This window comes from Vanellus vanellus (assembly GCF_965231255.1).
Source record: "Vanellus vanellus genome assembly, chromosome: 5".
Classification (NCBI taxonomy): domain Eukaryota; kingdom Metazoa; phylum Chordata; class Aves; order Charadriiformes; family Charadriidae; genus Vanellus; species Vanellus vanellus.
The window spans coordinates 61,427,159-61,450,461 of record NC_138910.1 but is presented as its reverse complement, the minus strand read 5'-3'; the positions used below and the strand labels follow the sequence as shown (position 1 = coordinate 61,450,461).

Below are 23,303 nucleotides of genomic sequence, written 5' to 3'. Positions count from 1 at the left end.
GTACAACAGTGATGTCTACTGACTTGGGGTACGGCTTTAAAGCTATGTGAAAATCAGTTGAAAATGAGACCAACTGCAAAAATTCAAAGAGATTCCTATCCAGGCCCTGAGGTCTCGGAGGCAAAGTCACTACCAAAAAAGATGCCTTGCTATCTCTGGTTTCTTCCAGCTGCCAAATTGCTGATACGTTACTAGCTCTCTTGGCTTCAAAAAAGAAATGAGACAGTCTGTTGATATTATATGTACATTTTCATTTTAGATCTTATTTTAGATATATTTTTCCTCAAAAATAGGTGGGTTTTGGAGGAAAAATTTACATCATTTGACCAAGTGTTCTTTCTGATTTCATAAGATTCGGCAGGGTCTTGGAAAAAGAGTGTACATGATCTCTAACCATACAGAAATAATATTTGATTACTAAAACTATGATGCTGTAAACGTAGCACCTACAGAGTAGCTTGTTCAAATGTATCTAGAATACCATAATGTTTCAAAATTAAGATATAAAACCTTTGCAACGAAATGACATCAAATACATTTCATAAGCCAATCGTCACATACATTCAGCGAGAGTTATTAGCCAGCATGCAAAATCTTAGAATAACTTCCATTGCGCTTCCAGCCAACTGTAAGCTTGACACATTACCTTGGAAGAATGCCACACTTCCCGCTGTGCTAAACTTACTGAAACAAATAGGAAAGCAGCATTGCTGTGTTACATCCCTGCTTTACTATTGTGTAATTGGACCACACTACAGGAACAACACTTTATATTACAAACATCGAGTTCCCATTATCAACTTGTGGCTTCACACTCTCAGTGCAAGAGCAATGAATTTTTGTCTTATATCAAGAATTAAATGAGTATGATAGAAGAGAAAATATTAAGAGAAGCTGCATTTCAAGGCTCTGTTTGCAGTTATAGTTTTAAGACACAATAAATTTTATACGTTATGACATTGTTACACTAGCAGGAGAAAGAATGTTTAGCAATGCCAATAGCAAAAGATTACTCAGGCCTTTCCAATTTAGGGGTAAAGTCTTCAGTCACCCAGCGTACCCAAGTAGAGTAAAGGAGCAAAAATTGATCACGGAAGCAGGGAGTACAGGGAGATAGTTTTACACTTACTGAAATACATCTAATTCAATTAGGAAAGAGAGCAAAGTATTTATGCTGTATAGTCCCTGCTGATTAAATGTCTTCCTGTATTAGAAAAAGAAAATCAGGGATTTCATCTGCAACTGGGTGAACAGTGGTCCTCTCCCCTCTCCTGGGGTATTAACCAGCCTTTCCCCATGATTTTGGCTGCAGAAGAATTTATCCCTAGAATGGCTACATCTCTAACAGCAGAAGATACCCTAAAATGAGTATAAACGTATGAGCAAGCAGTGTTGCCCAGCAGTAGGGGCTCTCTACAGCAAAACAGTTGGCATTAAGACCCAACATAACCCTCCCTGAAATGCAGGTAGCGTTTATTTCTGCCTAGTTCTAACCTAGTCCTGTAGGCTTGAGAAACCAACATGGACATCCATGTCCCTGTAGCTTCTGCATCACGGCTGCCTGTGCTGGCGATCTTAGAGACAGCACAGTGGTGCTCACCTGCCTGAAGCAGGACTCGCAGCAGCAGCGCATCCCCCCGCCTGGGCCCGTGCCACCCCGCTGGCTTTGCACAAATGGCGACTGAGTCAGTGAGGATGAGACAGAGGCACCCTACAGGTAGGCCATGACTAAACGTATGACTCTACCATAGGAGCCATTTACACTTGTCTATATGTACACACACCAAAAAAAAAAAAAAAAAAAGATGTCCCCTGTTTTGGCTACTGCAGCCACTTGGGTAGCAGTGCTTAAGCTTAGCTATGCAGTCACAGCTCTCGAGTGGAAAACACTCAGTGGAGCCAGAATCTCTCTTAAATATATAACAATTCCTATTTAAGTATTTTTAAACATCCCTGTATAGTTCTTTAATTATAAGGAGAACAATTCCCACCCCAATTAATTATTTTATCTGAGAAGAAATCACAAGAGAATACACATCAGGACAGAGAGGGTTAACACCAGCAGTTGCCACGCAAGTAAATTTGCAATGGGAAGATGGAGGCGCGGGCACTGTGGGGCACAGCCCAACATCTAACAGCCCGCCATGAGCCAAGCAAGACGCGGTAGGTCCTTGGGAACAGCAACTGTTTCACACGTGCTCAAGTGCGTTTCCTTTTCACTAGGAGAAACACAGACAAGCAGGAAGAACTGCTCAGGAAGCCACTGCATACTCCAACAGGGAGACATGCCAGGCAGAAGAACAAAGAAAACACATGGAAAATTATTTTATAAATATATCTTTCAATAATAAAAATACTCCTCAAAGTGTGTTTTCTTCCCTGTTTGGTAATACTGTCAGATACCGATCAAAACCTTTTTTTTTTTTTTTCATACATTACCAAATACACAAAGCACATGCTTGGTTAGTACTAATTAATACTGACAAATGTGGAAAAATCTTCAGTATGTAAAATAGCAGTAGTAAAAGTACTATTAGTATTAAACAGTACCATTAAACAGCAGTATTGAATAGAAGTAATGAGTTATAGCATTTAAAAATATAGTAATTACTTTATTAACAAATAAAAATATTAAATATAGTAATAGTAATCACTTTTTTAAAGTATAGTAATAGTAGAAATGCTCAATACTATTAATAAATAGTAGTAAAAAAAGTAGTAGTACTATTTAAAAATACTTTACAAAGTGTAACCCATTTTAAAAGATCATTCTATTGTAACGGTGTCAAATTAAAAATCAATGTATTTTCTAAGTATTCTGATGGAAATCACGTTACAGTTCTTTCCATTAAATTCTGTTCCACATGTAGATCCATTATTAAAACTCCTTTGAATGGGTCCAGATACTATGGTGATATTTAGAACTGTTCAGCATTTATTTTACAGCAGAAAATGTCTTTTTCTTTTTTCTTTCTGAAAAAAAACCTTGAAGTTCAGTATTGGACCAAGCCAGCAGTAAGTGCTCCAGATTGGTTGAACAATCTAAATACATTCAAATTGAAACTTACTCCAAACGCCTGCTCGACAAGGAATCTTGTCACTGCCAATATTCTCTGCATGTTACAAAGCACATCCTAGACAAGCAGTACTGGGCATTCAAGATGGCAGGAGACGCTGCTCAAGAGTATTTAGTTTGTTCCTTGATTCTCCATGACACCTCTTATGTTTGTTTTACTCTGCAGGCAGCTGCCTTCGTACAAATTGTTGCCTGAAATCTCAGCGCTCCTCACTTCCAGGGGTGCTAAAATTTAGTAGCTTTGCCTTAGGCGCTAGCGGTGAAAGTCTCTTGGTGGTACTCTGAAAGACTTAAAGTGGTCTAGGGCTTAACTGGCTGCCCAACAACTTTTCAACAGCAAGCTCCAATAAAAGAGATTCTCCTGTAAAGTATCTGTGTTCCTTAGAAATGAGGATGGAAAATTGTTTCTGCAAAATTTTGTAGCCAAATAGCTAAATGTGTGGTACTGATGCTAGTTTATCTTCTTAACAACTAATTTATTGAAAAAATCCAATACACATTAGAGTCTTACGTTCAATAATCAGGTTGATTCCATTGGAACATTAAACTTAAATAATCTTTTCTTATTCTCCCAAATAGCCTCAAGTAAATAAACAGGATTTAAATTCTGAAGTTTACAGGGGAAGGGCAGATTAATTTTGATGGAAGCTAAATATCTTGGGGCGCAGTTAGACCCACACTTTATTCTCTGAAACACTCCAATATACAAAACATTTCTAGGAAAATGGATGTTGGCTCTTACATCCAGACCCACAGCAGTCAGTATAACATAAGAAGTTAGGACTTTTGAGAAGTAGCAAAAACATAAGCGTAGCCACTAATATTCATTATAACCAAAGGGTTCTAAACACACCATAATCAGAAAAGATAATGATGATCTGGCCACAATGAACATACAATGCAAAGACACACACTAGCTAATAAAGCAGTTTTGAATGAAGACTGTATTTAGTCCTCAACCCCCTAGCTTTGCTTTGTATCCTGAACTCCAAGGAGAATGTACTCAGAGACGCCCATGGCAATACAAAGCCCACTGACTTCAAAGGACACCACAAAGGATGGAAGAAAGATCACATTTTTTGAGGCTTTTGAGAACTACAGTAAATGTCTGAAAAGAAACAAGTGCAGATATATTTAAAATAGCATTTGTTAAGACAGACTGGTTTCTGACTGTACACAAAACAGAAGCTACTGTAGAAAACGGGGTTTCTTGAATACATGTGGAATGTGGTACTCTCAATAGGCTGGCTACGGTGGAGATTAAATTCATGACTTACAAATAAAACAGCATGAGCTTCGACAGCTTGAACTAAAACATCTGACTCCTTTGCCAAAGCTGTAGCACACCCAGCTTCTGCGTACATCCCAGACTTTTGTTACGGTCTAAAATGGTATAAGCCACCTTCTAACTAAACCATTCAAAGCCCTGAACAAAAAAAATCAAATATCAATAATCTACAGAAAGCCATGGCTCATGGCAAGACCACCAGCAAATTTCCTTCACTCATCTCCGAACCTTTTTTTTTTTTTAATTAACAAACCAAAACCTTTTTCAAAGTGCATAGGCTGATAAAATAAAGGTATTCATAAGTCTGGTTGCCCATATTGTATCTATTGTCTCTAGAAATCCAGAGCATTTTTTCCTGATTGTTAATGGTAGCAAAGAACAAATTTCAGAAATATTTTAAAACCTTGCATTTTAAAAAGTAACAAATGGGAACCCCATAGAGTGAACTCAAGATTCTGTAGTGCAATTTTCTACTCTAACCATTTGCAGACAAGTGGCTATTAGTCACTGAAAGGTACGACGCTGCACCCACTGCATGCCATCTTTGGAGTCTTTGTGGTAAGCCATCTGCCACAGTGGTTTTCAAAATCTCTCTCACTGCCAACATCAGACAACATCTCCTGCAGTTTGCTAAAAAGCAAAATTTTGACTGTTATCCAATTCTTTTCTTTAAATCAGAAAACTAAATGGTTCAAAAGCAGAAACAGGCTCCCCTTCCTTGAAGTGACAGAAAAGTGTTTTTTCTTTTTTCCTCTCCTCTCTGAAATATTTTTTGGGGAACAGTACACATGAATACAGCAACAACATGTTTACCATACACAGAACAGACCCGAAGCATCATTCAGTCACTGTAATACATACAAGAAAGAGTATGAAAAACATGCAAGATTTTACCAAAATCCTTCATGTAAGATCTTGCCTAATGTACACTTCAGTACATCAACAAAAGTAGGAATTGCAATGCAGTTTCCAAAACCATGAACCTTATTTGTTATTTTGCTATTTTACTATAATTCTTGCTGGTTTGCTAACAATGCTTTTGTTCTAGATCCATGTATTGTTTATATGCACTATAACGCATAATTCAGCCCTTTGATCTAAAGTAACTGCAAACCTACATTGCCAATTGGAATCACACAAAAAAGTCAACCTCCTTTTACATCTGCCAGTCATGACCATCATCGAGGCACAACTTTAGGTCAATTAAAGTTGCATTTGTTAGTTTATGCTAGCTAGGTGACTAAAGGAACATTCAAAGGAAAACAATCTAACTTATCTTGATCTTCCTCCCCTGTCACAGCTAAACAAACAAGCCTATCCTCTGTTTATGTCACTAGACCAAAAATAAGTTACAATTCATAAATTAAAAATGAGGAATTACATACAGTATTTTGAACAATGCATGTGCAACAATCAGCTGCAATAAACTTGGAAATGTAATTCAGTATCAAAATTTCTGGTCCAGGTATTATGAAGTCAATAGTAAACAGAACAGCCCATCTCACAATGAAGCTCAAAACAAGACACTATAGTTTTCTTTATTTATACTTTAAAAACATATAAAGAAATGCAATTACATTTTAAACCACAGAACATAAACATTATCACTAGTCCCCCAAGAACTTCAGTGAGTTATACCTGTGACTTTAAACAACAGACATGACATATATCAGAACCTTCTTTTTTGAATTGCAAAATGAAATATGGAATGCTTTGATTCTCCATGCAAATGATACAGAAAGATAATGCAAGTTCTAATAACTATCACAAAAATAATTACATTAATGTCACAGGTTCCTATACATGCTTGGTGTTATAGCTCTGCACAGTGTCTGCCCGTAGACAGAAATTCTTCTATTGTGGCAAGATCTAAGCAATGCACAGTGCTAGGCCCCCGGAGGGTGACTAGTGGGTGACTCAGGAGTTAATTAGCCAACAAAGAGCAAGGTAAAATTGCACGAACGCAGACTCTTGTTAATGCCACTGAACAGCTTCTAGCACTTAAGCAGCTTGTTCAGCTGTAGCTATCCTTATACAGGGCTGTCTTGGACTGTGAAGATATAAGGCCAATGTTTGGTCAATGCAAGTGATGTTGACAATCTGCTTGATCTGTAATGTACACTGAGGATGATAGTGAAGTGCCGATTTCAAAACGGCACTCAAAAAATTAAATTCATATGGAAGTGCTACTAAAAGTTCTCAAGTGCTTCTAACATTCTGCATGTATTCCTATGCGACACCAAATGTAACAAGCAACACTAGCATTCTGTAGCATCTGATTATTTCCATATGCTATTAATAATAAGGTGAATTTATAAAATTGTCAAGACACATCTAGAAAAGAAATTCTAAGGGGAGTATGGTCTATTCCCTAAATTCCACAGTTTTGTGGGTTGTTTTGTTTTCAGTGTGAGAACATCTCTGCAGTTATTTTTTTTTAAAGGCATATCTCAAAGCCAAATGTAGTCTAAATAAAGGTCTAGATGAATAAGCCTATACATCAAAGCGGTTTACCTAATTATAATGTCCTCTGGGGCAAGGTGGTGTTTGGTGGTTGGTGGTGAGATACACCAAAGGAACACGTGCTGGTCACCCAGGAAGGCATAGTGTGGTTGCACTTCAGAAGCAGCACGGTATTTTTGTTAAATACATAAGCAATAACTTGTTTCTCCCCTAAAAACATGTCCCAAGCAGCATTCAACTGATTACACTGGAGAGAAATGTGAAGACAGAAGAAGGTGCAAGGGAAATTTGAACTTCGTCCCTCAGTCCCAAATAAGCACACTAATCACAAGATTAGCGGCTACTTTGGATCACTAGAATTCACTCCAAAGGCTTCCACCTCCCCAGAACATGAAGGATTTATTTGAATAGGTCATCTTTGAGACCTGGATCAGGAACCCAGAAGCAATTATCTTTACTCCTCCTCATTCATCTTCCCTTTCAACTTACCTGAGATTGGTTCCACCTCTCAGAACAGCTTAAGAACAATACAGGAAAGCCAGCATACTTTTAACATCACATTTCTCATTGTTCTCATTTTCCTTGTATTTCATGCCCACATTTCTGTAACTCTACACCTCCATGATGTGGCTTTTTAAACTGGGAAAACCAAGTTGCCTGACTCAGAACCAGAATATGAACCTGTATTTGCCACATCTCAGGTCGGAGCCCTAACAAGTTGGTTACTAGACATTTTGTAGTTTGTGCTGCAGACTTGTTTTGTTCATATATTTTTAAATCCCTGACTTTTTCTCTGCAAACCAATGAATGCTTCTGAAATCATAGAACTTCTTACAGTGCAATTTTCTTGGGTTTTGCCCAGCCACAGAAACTATTTGTCAAATACATCTGACAGTCTAGATCATATTAAAAGAAGCTTGATTGTTACTAACCCCATCTTATACAGTTGTCAAGACAACAGTGAATATCATCATTAACAGAAACTGTTTCTATCAAACTGGAAATCACAGTTGAAGCCTCACTCCCATGTTCACATTATCCAAAACTATATGCAAACATGCCAGTGCAAAACAAAATTCCAAATAAACTTTGGTGTCTTTTTATACTGATCTTAACAGACAAGCAAACTTTCTCTCTCCTTTCCCACGTCAAAACACAAAGAAATATGTTTAAATCTTCCTTTATTAACAAGAAGTCTATACAAAAATACTCAGCTTTAATTTTCACTTGCGAAGCTTTCACACATCGTCGCAAGATAGACCGTACACATATTCACCTGCAAGTAGGACCCATACATGTATTTAACATCTCACCAGTCTTACTGATTGCTCACTGCCATAAGCCACCATGGTGGCTTACCAACTCCGTCGATAAGTAAACAATTGCAACATCGGATTCGGATGTTAAACACGATGGCTTCATTTGTCTGACATCAGGTTCATGAAATCTACACCACACATAGGCCAAAAGCAGATTAGTAATATAGCGTTCAAAAGCAATCTATCACCTACTGGAGTGGTTGATACTCCTAAGGGTTGGGCTGCTGTTCAGAGGGACCTCAACAGGCTGGAGGAATGAGCCTACAGAAACCTCAAGAAGTTAAAAAAAAAAAAATAAAATAACAAGAGAGACAAGAGAGGTCGTGCCCCTGGGGAGGAGCAACCCCAGGCACCAGTCCGGGCTGGGGTCAATCAGCTGGAATGCAGCTTTGCAGAAAAGGCCCTGGGGGTCCTGGAGGACAAGCTGAACATGAGCCAGACTTGCAGCAAAGGCTAGTGGGCATCCTGGGCTGTATTAGGTAGAGCATCACCAACAGATGGAGGGAGGAGACCCTTCTCCCCTGCCAGCACTGGTGAGACACACTTGGAGTGCTGAGTCCTGTGCTGGGCTCCGCAGAACAAGAGAGACTTGCACATACCAGAATGAGTACAGCAAAGGGCCACTGGAGTGATTAAGGGACTGGAGAGTCTGTCAATTGAGGAGAGGCAGAGAGAGCTGGGGATGTTTAGCTTCGAGCAGAGAAGGTTTAGGGGGGGAATCTTATCAATATGTATAAATAACTGATGGGAGGATATCAAAACCAGAGCCAGACTTTTCTTAGTGGTGCTCAGTGAAAGGGCAAGAAACAACAGACACAAGCTGAAGCACAAGGAATTCCAGTTTAAAAAAAAAAAAAGGGGGGGGGGGGAGAGGCAGGGGGGGATTGTTGTTGGAGGTTTTTGGTTGTTTTTTTGTTGTTGTTTATTGTGAGGATGTTTGCCCAGAGAGTCGGTGGAGTCTCCATCCTTGGAGGTATATAAAACCTGGCTACTTGACCCTGCTCTGAGCAGGAAAGCTGCTCTAGATCAGTGATCTCCAAAGTGTAGCACGCACAAGACAATCCACTTGGATGTGTTAAGAAAATATGTTTTGCACCATAAATAAAGTAACAAAAAAATTAAGTAGTGTTTATTTCATCTTTATCACATCATTTTTTAATTTCTATTCTTGTGTGTTTTATAATGCACATAATATATTAGTACATGTATATAATATATAAAGAAATAAACATACGCATATTGGGCGGGTGCTCAAAAACATTTTGCTGGTGCACAATCAAAAAGTTTAGAGACCATGGGTCTAGATCATCTCCAACAGCACCTTCCAAATTCAGTGTGTGTGATACTCTCTTGATAACAACGGATGCCTGTACAGAAAGTGAGTGAACAGATTCAGACGAAAAAAATTTCCCCTCCTGCCAGCTGATGTCAGTTGCATTCTAAAATTTGTCCTTCACCTTGTTAAAACCATTAACCCCCTAAACCGTTATCTTCTAAATTAATATTAATAATTGGGTTTGGATTTCTTCCACACATCTACTAAAAATTACTTTATAGTTTGGGGGGATTTTCATTATGTTTTTTTTTTATTTTATTTTTAAGACTCTTTAAAGCTACTTTACCCTACTTTCCCAGAGGAATGGTTACTGCAGCAGTCCACATTCTGGTTTTGCCACCCACGAAAAGACTACCAGGATCAGCATAGAGTTAGCTATGCTACTTCCTCCTCCTCAAATACTTATCCCCCTGTAGCAGTCAAACCAGTCTAAGAGCTCATTTAAATTTCTAGATGAAGCTTTACTGAGGATCGGGATCCAGACTTTTTACAGTGGTTATGAATTAAAAACAAATTGAGCACTGTTTAACAAAAGTTAACGCTCTTACTTGTGCAACCTGACATTATAGGTATCTATGCTACTTTTCTGCCAAGTTAACTACAGAAAATACCCAATTAAATCATCATATATGCATTCAAGGTACGGAAAGCAATACTCTGCCCATTTATAAACCCCAATTCAAAAAACTAATGCGTTTTTATTGTTTACTTAAGCGTTGCAGTTGCACTAAAATATAAAAATAAATAAACCATTTGGAGCACATTAACAAAATAAGCAAAACATTAACTGAATTGAATGCTTTATGATTTTATGTGCAATCATAAGTAAACCAAATTCTTACAATACCACTCTTTATACACTGAGTAATGGCAAACTACTACCATCTCATTCAAGCTCTAAAATAAAATGTAAAGTAGAACTAGAGAAAGCTCATATGCTTTATGATCATTTCAATACCCTTCAGAAAGTTTTTTTTGCATACATCTATATACATAAACAAGAAAGATGATTTTCATGTAATCCTTAATTTGAATACCATGCAGTTTCTGAAGAGCTGGAAAAAGAACAAGACCCTTCTTGGATATTAGTGTATGTTTATGCAGAGCACAGTGATATTCATAGACTAGAAATGTACTGAAATCCATATTAAATTGACCATTTTTCTCAAAGAGAAAGTTAAAATGGAAGGTCTCGTTCCAAACAGGAGCACCGGGGAAAAATGTTCATTGTATCTCTCATCTGGCAGACCAGTAGTACCACTCTGGGAAATCAGAGAGGATTTGGGCAGACTGCCCACTCAACTTAAGGCTCATCTGAGATTCACATATATCCGCTTAGCTATCCAACTAGGATTTTGTTGTTGTTGTTGTTTTCATGCCCACATGATTTTAGTGCTTTTGTGCAATGTGCAACCCTCTCCACATGCTTCCCTTACCAAAAGGAGGCAGGTATCTCACAAACTGAGGCCAGCAAATTACATCCTCCCATACCTGCTCTGATGTCTGATGATAGTTATGGGAAAGCAAAGTGAACTTTAATCTTTCATAATGTACCATTTGAATTAGGTATGCTACAGATAAACTTGGAATCCAAATAGAAAAATGCATCCACCAAGGATACGGGGTAACTACGTAGCAGTTGAAAGAACTGTACAGCCTAAAATAACAAGTGTCTTTTACACACATTTAGAAAAGTATGTACACCTACCTGCATGTACCTCTCTAAATTAACATTTTGCACCTTTTGTGTGTTACTCAAGTACATTATAAAAACATATTACAGTCTTAACTGAGTAAGCTCGGTATTTTCTTTACCTCCATAAAAACAACTAAGAAAAAAATCAACCATAAAATATTGACTGCAATTAAGAGAATTCCAGCACTGCACAATATCTGTCACACTTCACAATCAATAACTATTTCTCAGGATGGCTTGTACACTAGCAGAAATAGCCAAGATACAAATTTATGAGATAGTAAAGTGCTTTTTATTGTATGCACAGCATAGTCATGAGAATCTTCTACACAATCCTTGTAACAGAAACATGACCTTTGAAATGCCAAAGCTCCCTTTGCTAGCAAATGTTTATCACCAAAGAGCTGTCAGCTCCCAAGTTTTTAAAAGATTAACTCTGCTGAGTCATGTATTGCAAAAACACCACAAACCTACCCATGGAACGTTGTTAGAGGAGAGCAGCAACTTGAAATCCAATCTGTTGAAAATACTAAAAGTAGCTTCATATGCCAAGTTTCCCAAATCTCTCTTTTAAATCACTTTCCATTTACTGCCACTACACAAAAGATTTACGTACACAGATGACCAACCCCATAGGGAGAAAACCCAAAATGTATGAAGCAAAACAAGCAAAAAGCAAGAAATCACAATTAGAAAGGCAAATGCCATTATTTTTACAGTTATTTGCAACATCACTAGTTGAAATGTTCAGAAAGGAAAGAATATAGTTCGGAGGTGATAAGAAAGGCTTCAAAAGAGGCAGATTGCCTTTCAAGTCAGAATACTTTTACAAACACTTACTCATAGCAGCATACATGAGACAAGAGCAGCATGAACATAAAGTCAGAGTCATGCAAATAAAGTAATTCACAAACCTCCATAAATTTAAAGGGATTATGAACATAATCAAAGCAAATGAGTGCAATTAGCTTTTCAAGAAGATTCTCAGTATTTTTTGTTGTTGTTTTTACTTTTTACTGCACTAGTGGAAGTCTAAGATGTCACTCTGATATCAGGCAAGTGAAATGAAGCACTGTGTTTGCATCATTACATTTTACTATCCAACTTGCAAAACCTTTAAAAGTACAGGCTACTATAATTTTCCGATCCACAGATAATACTATAATTAACATCTTCCTGATGAGTCAGTGAATTACTTCAGAAAATCTGTCTTTGATTCCACTACCTTTCAGCATAGTAATAATTCCTTTTTCCACGTGGCAAGTTTCTTTGGAGTCCTATAGCCAAATACGCTACAGTGCAAGTAAGGGTGACAGAAGGTACATGTACTGTCTAATTTTAACCTCCCCTAATAAGCATTAAGTGCAATGATATAAGGATATTAAGCAAAATATACACCTCTACTATACACGATGGACCAGATAGATTTTAATGTTCCATTAGCAAAACTAAAATCATGTAAACTTGGTGATAAAATCGGAGTACATAGGAACTACATACATAAAAATCAAATCCAATTTAAAAGCAAACACAGGTTTGTTCAAACAGCATTGTACAATTGCTTTAACACTTGCAGAATTTAGATGAACAATATTTTCATTCACTCACAGTTTAGTATAAATATAAAGCAAGGCACCCCTTAAGCATTTTAAATAACAAATTAAACATTTACGTTTTTTACTGTGCAGTCAGGCTTAACATTTATGCAGCTTCAAAACCAAAGTACAGCCTCAAGGGAAGCCTCTCCACTGACAAATTAATACCTTAGAGAATAGAGCTGAATGGTGGCAATGAACTCATTTGTTCCCCCAATAATGAAGAATGACTCTTTCTTTACCACATCTGTGACTGTTGCTATGGTGACCCAGACTTACCTCATTGCTTCTCGAAGTGCTCCTCGCTCACTAAGAGTCGTGTGCTTGATGTCATCAAAATTATTTTCTAGTTTCTCACAGTTCTGCAAAAAACAGACAAATCCATGTAAGGCTCTTAAACAGTATATTGTACATGTATTAACATTATTCAACATCATGCAAACAAAACTGATTTATATTATGTAACCTCAAATTATGCATTCTCTTTTAATTACACAGGAGTCATTAAAAAGACATTGAGAACTCAAAAACAAAGTAAACATGAATCTTATTATATGGTTGTCATGGAAATCATCTTATAAATGTTCCATAATGAAACATATAGAATTTTTACTTTTTTCTTCTTTGGAAAAAAAAATAAAAATTAATTTCTCCTTTATGTGAGCCTACAAAGCTACTACACACACAGAGATGAGAATAAAAACCGAGACATGCATTTTAGAATTATAATAAAAGTTATGAATTCTGTCCCAATGAAACAGACAGTGTTGTTGGAACAAAAAAAAAAAATCCCATTTAAATCATATTTCATTTTTAAAACATAACAGAAACTGAAAAGATTGTTTATAGACACTTCAGCCACTTAATGTTTTTTGCAGATTAGAGCTCACCAGTATTTCTAAAAGTAATATGAAGCCAACAATTTTGTGACAATAAATGAAAGAGAACTTCACTATATTCTGTTAATTACTATTAAATGTGTGACTGGTTCCATCACTCCAGAGTGCTGATCCTTTTCTTCTGCTCCCATAAAGGCAGTAAAATTGATTCAGAAGATGCTAGGGAGAACAGAAATTTGTGTCTGCGCAGAGAGTGTGAAATACCAGCAAACAAGAATTCTCTGATCATCTATCTGCATCATCCATAGGATTTTTATACCCTCTTGAGGCTTCGTCAGTACAGAAGGCTTTTAGGTTACCCCTGTGCTCTGCAGCACCTTTCTCCAATACCAAAACTCACCTCTGGGAGGCATAATTTTGCCATATGGGTGTAACAGAAACGCAAGTGTAACAGTTAATATTGTTAACACCCTTGAAGGGAGGATTGTCAGGCTCTTTATGCAGTAGCTATAAAGAAAATATGTGCACTATTATTTGATCATATTGCTTCCACAGCTTTTAATATCTGAATTAATTTTCACATCCACATCTTAAAGATAGTTATAATAAATACAATAAAAGTTACCTATTGTTATTTCTTTTGTGCATTGATTCTTTATTTTTATAATTACATTCAATTTGAGGCTACAAAAGCATCACTGGAAAGGAAATTAGATATTTGTAAATGACCTAGTAAGATATCTTAGCTTGTCCAATTAACATTTAAACTATCATTATTTTTAAATAAGATTATAGACTTTTTAATACAAAGTTTTAATGCTTTAACAACACATTTCTGAGCAGTAGAAATGAACAAAGCTACATTTGGAAGTTTTGCAATCTTTTCTCTCCCTTATAAAAAATTATGCATGTCTTAAGTAGGAGTAATAAATCTTATCCCATACCTAATCTGATATTTTTTCTTTGTTTATATCAATCAGCTGTCCTTTGTATGGCAAAATCCTACTCAAAAACTCAAAGGGATTATGCAAGCAAGACAGGGAAGCTCTACAATGAAGTATTCCATTATTTAGATCAGCATACATTGACCTTCAGCTCCAAGCACATACAGGCAAGTCAGTCATTTAAAATACACAAAAGAAATCCAAATCGACTATACTAAATAATAAGGAATTCCCGATTCATAAGTACCAAACTGAAAGTATCTGTGCAAACAAAATCAAACCTCCCATCCTCCAGGAAAACAGACAAAAGGAAACACCATTTGGAATATTGCTCCAAGCACCCAAAGAGGAAAGCCGGTGTTTTAACAATCCTGTGCCACCAGCATCTCAGGTCAGGTTCAGAAAATCTGAGCATCACACTCTTCCTTTCTCTTGACCTTGTGGTATAAAGCATGTAGAAATGACAGAGGATTTTTATCAAACACAACTAAATCTCCTCTATGTCGTACAAGCTAAAATAACTGATGCTCTCCACATGGAAAATGCTGAGAAGAGTAGGTTCAGATGGTATTTCTTCTTTGTCTATATAGACCATGCTGTGTTAATCAGCTGAAGGGCAACAAAGGTGGCCCATATCTAAACAAAATGCTGTGATCACATAGCCTTAAACACAAAAACATTCCATCTCAACTATAAACCCAATGAAAAATAAATAGATAACCCTGAACACAAAAAAAAAAAAAGGAAAAAATTTATAGACTGAAATAATAGATGTTGTGCCAATTCATTGGGCAAGAAGATGAACTTACTTCTACCATTTCTGAGAATTGTTTCTGGATAATATCATTCTCAGCTGCTTTCAGGCAAATAGTTCTAATCCAAGGTAGAGCAGTTGAAGAGCAAATAATTTCACCATTAGGAAAAAATGAACTAAAAACCGAGCCAGATGCAAACTCCTGAAGGAAGATGACCTCATAGTACTATGTCATCAGTTACTGCATACACACTGAACAGGAGAGTGAGCAAATATTGATCATACCCATTGCTTTCCAGTTAAAGCTGCAACCACCCAAAACAGTATGTTGGATCCTCTCAGAGAAAAGAGAACAGGGTGTCTGAAATACCAAATACAAGCATAGCTACAGGTGTGCAGATGTCACTTCTTCTACAGGTCTGAGTATCAGCTTGCATATTGCATTTGTAGATCATCTGAGAGGACATCAGTTTATAAAAAAGGCTACCAATATGAATGAAATTGTGAGTATAAGAACACACTGAGGAGTATTTCTGGGAAATGATGAAACTTTGGTAGACCATGACCAGAGTGAGCTTTACATTCTTAAGTATTAAATCAGTAGCAAAAATTGAGCTCATTCTGTCATCCATGCTACCAAACAGATTAACATCTATAGACATCTTGCACTGGGCAGTTTTGGCCCACAATACTTCACAGATTTAGGTATAACGAGCAATTAAACTCCCAGGTGTTTAATTCTGAGCAGAAACTAAAGTTAAAAAAAAAAAATCAAAACACAAGCAAAGAAAAAAAATAGTTTTGGTGCCTTACTGCTAAGTGATTTTCTGTGGTTATAGATAAAGTCTAGAAGTTTTAACTCTATGATTCAATAATTATATAGTACTCTATATGTTACTGCAGTTGGCAGATCTATGGTGCTGTATAATACTAAACTAAATATCACCGTTGAGAAGTTCAGGAGGAAAAATAAATTACAGCAATACAATTAGGGACTAGGTCATCGTACGTCAAACTACTGTTACATGTCAAAAAGCCACAAAAGTCTAAATACTGTTTTTTAAAGGATTCTAGCATAAATACTTTGAGGTTTTTAAATGAACCAAAAAGCAAGAGAGTGGGAAGAGATTTTATATATAAATAAATGGCTTATTTATCATATGAGATCTTAACTAAAACTACAAGACAACTATTTAAAAAGGGAGATGTAGAGTGAATATCCAGAAATATCTGTGGATTACACACAGCATACTGGTGGAACATCTAATCAGAAATGAGAAAGATGAACAGATGATGATGAGGAAGAAGAGAAATTAATTAACAAATTGAAAAGCTTTTCCTCCCCTAACTGCAAAAATATGAGGGTTTTTTTTTTTCCCTACTGCAGTTTATTCCTGTTAAGAAAATAAACTGCAAGCTTTGGGAGCAAGGACTATGTGCTCATATATCTGTATTTTCTGTTATGGTAAGTGATAACATTAATAATATCATGACATATAAACTCTATAATAATACTCTAACAGTCTGAGGAAAGTCAACAACTACCAAGTCCAAAATAGTCTTACTCTTTGACGCTGGCTAAAGTAACAAGCTAGCTCACATAACTGGAGAACATAAATAAAGAATCACTCTAGTTTTAAATAAAAATCTAGGATTCTGGCAAATGTGAAGATGTACTTGTTAGAACACATATCTAAACATTTACCAGCTTAACATTCTTGTATAAGTTTTTCTCTGAGATGGAAAAGCACTCTTTGCTTGACTTAGTCATTTGAAAAGCAAATCTTGATTTAGCCTGTTTGGTCACATTCAAAACTTTGCAGAAGTAGCTCAGAAACCAAGAGCAGTCTATTGCCTGGTGTCACCACCAGGTATCTATTGCCTGCTCTGCCATGACAGGCCTAAGAGTCAGAATTTTGAGAAGACCGTAACTCAAACTTGCCCATTCTGCGATACAGTACTGATAAAACAAGTGACCCCACTTCCATTGAAATCAACCTTAAATCTTCCATCCAGTCAAACAAGAGTGGGATCACACCAAGCCATATCTTGCTACTTTACCACTATCCAGAAATACTTCACGTAAGACTTTCAAAAGTGTTAGTATTACAGATAATGTCTTACACACATTTTGAGATAGTTGAGAAATAAAATCTTTTGATCTGACAACAGCCTAAGACCTATTCTAAGGCAGCCTGCATCACTGAAGTTGAATAGATCTCTTATCCTAGTTGATACACTGCCAAATCAAAAGCCTTACTTAAAATACCGTCTCCCATTAAAGAACTTTTTAGGTAAGTAGGATTGCCGAATCCTTGGAATTCATTGCTTCCACGTGGTTTTAGGAGATCTTCTTAGAAAGCTTGAGGTTTTTTTCCAAACATTTGTGAAAGTAAATCTCACATTTTTGCTGTCAAATGTTCTCTGTGTATTAAACACAAGGAACACTGTTTGGTTTGTATTTACTATTGCTGTTAATGCTAAAACAAATTCATTTTTCTCCTGTTTTCTCCTTTATAAACTATGAAAAAGCTTCCTACAGAGTATCTTATGTCTTAATTTTCTAATGTTTATGCTGTCAAATTTTAAAATGTGCATATTAAATGCATTTGTACCTAGATTTCTGTGTGCTTAAAATGAGACAACCTGTTCCAAATTCTGAAGGATGTCGTAGCTCCCTCTGAGAGAATCTACTGTACAGGATGTAGGCACTTAAAAGTTCAGCAAGAAAAGTCCAAATTTTGGTCCAAAAATTCCTTAAAAAGTCAAGTCTCACACATGCCACAAGGCTGACCACATTAGCTAGCTCTTTTGAAAATGTTGGCCATACTATAGCAGTGATCTCCTTTAACAAAGTTGTAATAAAAAAGCTGATTTCTTTGTGGAACAATATAAAAAGTGCAGAATGCTTATTTCCATATTGATCTTCTTATTGATATATAAAATGTTAACACCAATAATCAATTGTTATTCTGTAAGTGTGAATTATTTCATCAGCAGAAAACTTTAGAAATAACAAACTTGTGTTTTATAAACCTAAAGCAACATTATAATAGTAATCTAAACTGTAATATATTGCTGCAAGGATAATTATTAAGGGAAAACACAGCTGACATTTTCTGATTTATGCACACAATCAGAGATGGAGTCCAAGGACTGTGACATAATTATCTTCATGCTAACAATTTTTGTAAATCTCTTGACAGAATTTTAGCTAATTTTAAAATGCCTTCTGAAGATTAGTACTTAAAACTGTTGGGGAAAATAGCACAATTTATTAGCAAGGGTATAATTGTAAACCTTCCAAATACTCATTGTGAATATCATTTAGACAGTAACTCCTGCTTTAGCAGCTGGTATATAAGACTCCAGTTTATGGAATCTTGAAACAACAGAGAGAGTAGAATCTAATTAAACAGGATTACGTGCCAAGGAAAAATTATTAAAAACAGACTAATAGACAATTGTTATGAATTTGGAATAGCACATCTACTACTTCTGATGTGAACTTATATAACACTGTGCTTTATTCCAATGAAACCTAAATATTCTCAGCAGACTTCTCTCTTGATTTGGAACAGACTGTCTTTCTACACTGAAACAACACAAAAAAGCTAAATGGTTCCATTGATCTTCTCTCACAGACTTAAGCACCCATCTGCTATAGGGTAAAATGACTTACATATATTGCATTTATTCTAATGTTGGTGCTACAATTCATTAAAGTTATTCAGTAGCCAATAGCTGTATTCCATGCAGGAAGCCCTCTTAAACTATCTTCATATTGAGCAACTAAACAAAATCAATGCCATTTGCCAAAGGGTTTTATCAAAGAGCATTCTTAAAAACTAAACAAGTAAAAGGATTGTTTGATCCCAAGTGTAAGATATTACAATCTACACAATACCTACCTACTAAATTCCTCCTCCCTATTTGCTGTGAGACTCATTCTCAAGGGGTTCTTATTCCAAACACGGGGGAAAAGCAGCTTAAAACTGATACCTGGCCAGCTGTTCACAAAGGAAAAATAGGTATTTTTTTTAATATGTACATATTCCTAATATGTGCAGAAATTATATTGAGCCCTCAGGTATTTACATAACATTTGACAGCATGTCATTCATAATACATGAACATTTGTTATAACAATTTTTTCATTATGTGATACAGCCACATTGGCCAGACAGGCTCTTTGAAAAATATAGATATTAATACATCAAAAATAGCAGACTTCCAAGATAAAAACAGCTCTAAGTGTTAGTAATCAAATAAAAATCAATAGAAAAAATATTAAATAGAATTGTGGGTGGCTGTAATCAATGCCTAATTAGCACAACCATGTTAATTTTTCTCAGGTTTTTTTAGAGGAATATTATTTTTAAGGCACTAAAAATAGTGCACATGCCAACTCAAGCACAAGTATCACATTTTCTCCACAGACAGGAATATATTACTAAAACAGGACTGATACCAGGAAACTCCAGCGCATGAGATATTTTCTGATACTGCAAGTGTGGTTTTCATTGTTAATTACCAGAAATACTGTCAATGTAACTAGGAATTCTGAAGTGGAAGCAGACATTTTTGGATTTTTTAAAGTCTTCCCATCTAAAGTATGGTACAGTTAATCCTTAAAGACAGGTGATTATACAAAAGTTAATTACTTGTTAAACGTACATAACACTTTGCAATTTTACCGGGACTGTGAAAGATCTTCCAATCTGAGATGGCATTCTGCTAACTTCCTTTTCATGCTGTTTCACGAACAAATTTATAACAGCCTTCATGTTCACATAAGGGTATGGTATCTTGCTTGCATTCAACCTGCTGTTGTCAGAGCAGATGCAGACACCACGTGTTTTGGCAATAGATAACACATCAGATAGTAGCGATACTGAGATGAGAAAAGACATTCTGAAAGGACCAAGTATGCAACACAAAGAATAGTAGACCAAAGAACTCAAAAGAAAAGCATAAAAAGCTACAAAAGATATGCAAGACAGAAGAGACACAGCTGGAAATAACAGAGGAGCCGATGATGCCACTAGACAGGACATTTTATAATGCTCCTCCCCTTGTGACTCAGCTTTAAAATACAGAGAAAACTCTGAGAACAAAAATGAAGGAAAACCTTTGCCTCTTCCACTTTTTTCCTTCTCTTCCAGAACAAATGTTAAATTTGATCGGCAGATGAACGGGAGGACTTGGCAACAAGCTACCAGTACCTCTGCATCTGAAGGGAGGTTTCTAAGACTGCTTCCCTGTATGGGATAGGGCTCTGCTGCAGGGAACAATACACATAATCTCTTAGAATATAACAAGCTTTGTCTAGATACTATTTCTTTTTTAATGCGGCTGTAATCCTGCTTTTTTCCTATTGGAGAGCGTGAGCACTACATGACAGCCTTCGGAGAAGTTTAAGATTCTGTCTGGGACCCATTCTTGATGCTTGAATCCTCCAATTCTCCAGTCCTCATAGCATAAATTTACAATTTAATTCTTTAAGGGCATGAAGTCTAAGTAAAGAGACACAGGCTCTACACAGAAATTCTAAATATACTATTTTGATTTGAAAGTGAAAATATAACTAAGTAAAGATTAGTAAGAAAAAAAATATCCCAAATGCTGTACTCCCTCCCCTCCCAGTATTTTCCCATACCTCAACCTAGCTTGCTTTTCCCTTGGGATTCTTTACACTGCTTAGGCAAATATTCCCCTGACTCATTGAGATTAAATAAAATGAGAGTATGCAGGTAAAGACTGGACTCATATTGAGAATTAACATTTACAGAGCTCATAACCTGGAAAAAAGGAAGAATCTTTAAAATGCAGGTAGAACTGTACTTCTAAGGAACAGATTATGTTCTTGACATTCAACAAAGAGCATAAGAAAAAACACATAACCCAACTTTTTTAGAAGCTGAATGACCAAGAATTTAAGGAATTAACCCCACGTATTTGAGACTACCAACTTACAGGATCCCTCTTCATTTTCATACACAGCTAAAGAATTATTAAATATAACAGATTTTCAAAAAATAAAGTTACAATAAAATGATTAAACGCCATCCTGAAACAACGCAGACCAGCCCTATGCAGAGGAATAAAAGCAAATTACATGTAGTAGGCTTGCTTCTTAAGCCCAAGATGCCAACTGATCAAGGCACATTCTATTCGCCAACAACAGTATTTTTCACAACTGCCACAACAAAACATTTTCCTTCATGGTTCTGTGTTCACCATGCACTACAGCAACCCGTAGTTGCTTCAGTATTAAAAAAAAAAATAACACAACAGGACACAATTTTCCCAACCACTTCTGCAGAAGCTAATCTACCTAAGCTATTTCTCATGATTTTGCATAAGCTTCTTTCCCAAATAACTATCAGAACTGACTAGGCACGCATGCTGGTTTTGGCTGGGATAGAGTTAATTGTCTTTATAGTAGCTAGTATGGTGCTATGCTTTGGATTTGTGATGAAAACAGTGTTGATAACGCAGGGATGTTTTCATTATTGCTAAGCAGTGCTTACACAGAGTCAAGGCCTTTTCTGCTTCTCACACGACCCTGCCAGAGAGTAGGCTGGGGGTGCACAAGAAAGTAGGAAGGGACACAGCTGGGACAGCTAACCCCAACTGACCAAAGGGCTGTTCCATACCATAAGATGTCATGCCTAGCAATAAAAAGCTGCGGGAACAAGAAGGAAGGGGGGACATTCAGAGTTATGGCGTTTCGTCTTCCCAAGTAACAGTTATGCGTGATGAAGCCCTGCTTTCCTGAAGATGACTGACCACCTGCCTTCCGATGGGAAGCAGTGAACGAATTCCTTGTTTTGCTTTGCGTGCATGCATGGCTTTTGCTTTACCTATTAATCTGTCTTTATCTCAACCCACGAGCTTTCTCACTTTTACCCTTCCAATTCTCTCCCCCATCCCACTGGGTGGGGGGAGCGGGTGAGCAGCTGTGTGGTGCTTAGTTGCCAGCTGGAATTAAACCACAACAGCAAAGTCCTAGGAAGGTCCTTCTCTCCTAATCTTACAGATCGTGTCTTTCTATTTACAGTTATAGAAACACATGCACCAGCTAAACCACATTCCATGTACTACTTCCTAAATTGTGCACTCCTAATTCTCTCCAGCATCTAAAAGACTTACATAAAATGGTCTTTAAGTCCCCTGGAAAGACCCTGAAAAGATGCTATATACAAGGCCAAGAGCCAAGGAACTGGTGACAATACCAATAGACCAGACTCACGCACAGAGAACACTGTAGGATGTATGACTTCAAGGCTCCAAGCAACCCAATGTCTCTGTCCTGCAGGAGGGGTGGAAAAAATCCCATCTTCTGCTTAGCTTAGTAGAAAAAAACAGCGACATCTCTGCATGAAAAATACTCCAGTGCCTGTGACTGATGATATTTCTTGCCATAACCATATGTGGTTTTATGTCACTATGCTCACTGGTCAAGTCCTCACAAAGGAGCATCCTTCCTCCAAATTTTCTTTGCAAAAAACTGAAACAGTTCCACAAAAAAATATTAAGACCCCATCCCCTGACTAGGTGAATTAGCAAAAAAAGAGTATATGAGCTTCTATTCTGGATTACTATATTATCTGAAAATCAGTATCAAAGCATAAAAGATGACTCAGATAGCAATGAAACAAATTTGCTCATGCAACAGTTGAGGGTACTTACCCCAGGCAAAGCCAAATATGAAATCGAGACTAGATATTCCCAGAGGAATAACTGGAAATATTAAGTCTGCTTGAGAACCATCTACCCGAGTCAAAGGAATAAGAATTAAGGAAAAGGCTGCAGCCAGTAGAGCACAACCCTTGTATCAAAACCCTGGTGCAGTTATGTTACATGCTGGCACTTTGTATCAGATTTTCCATCACATCCTCATAAAAAAATGAAGAATGATTTGACTTAAAATAATCTGAAGCTCATTCATAAACTATGAGTGCCATATGCAAACACTAACAAAATGTTA

General features: G+C 36.7%; 1 protein-coding gene across 2 annotated transcripts in view; it reads right to left on the bottom strand.

Moving 5' to 3' along the window:
• The window catches only part of DPYD (dihydropyrimidine dehydrogenase), a gene marked incomplete at its 5' end in the record, with an annotated part of 377,500 nt that overhangs the window by 315,127 nt on the left and 39,070 nt on the right, over positions 1-23,303 (bottom strand). For both annotated transcript variants that reach the window (XM_082483319.1, XM_082483320.1), the window contains one exon: positions 13,053-13,135. In XM_082483319.1, coding sequence (XP_082339445.1) covers positions 13,053-13,135 — 83 coding nt within the window. The remainder of the gene's footprint in view (positions 1-13,052; positions 13,136-23,303) is intronic.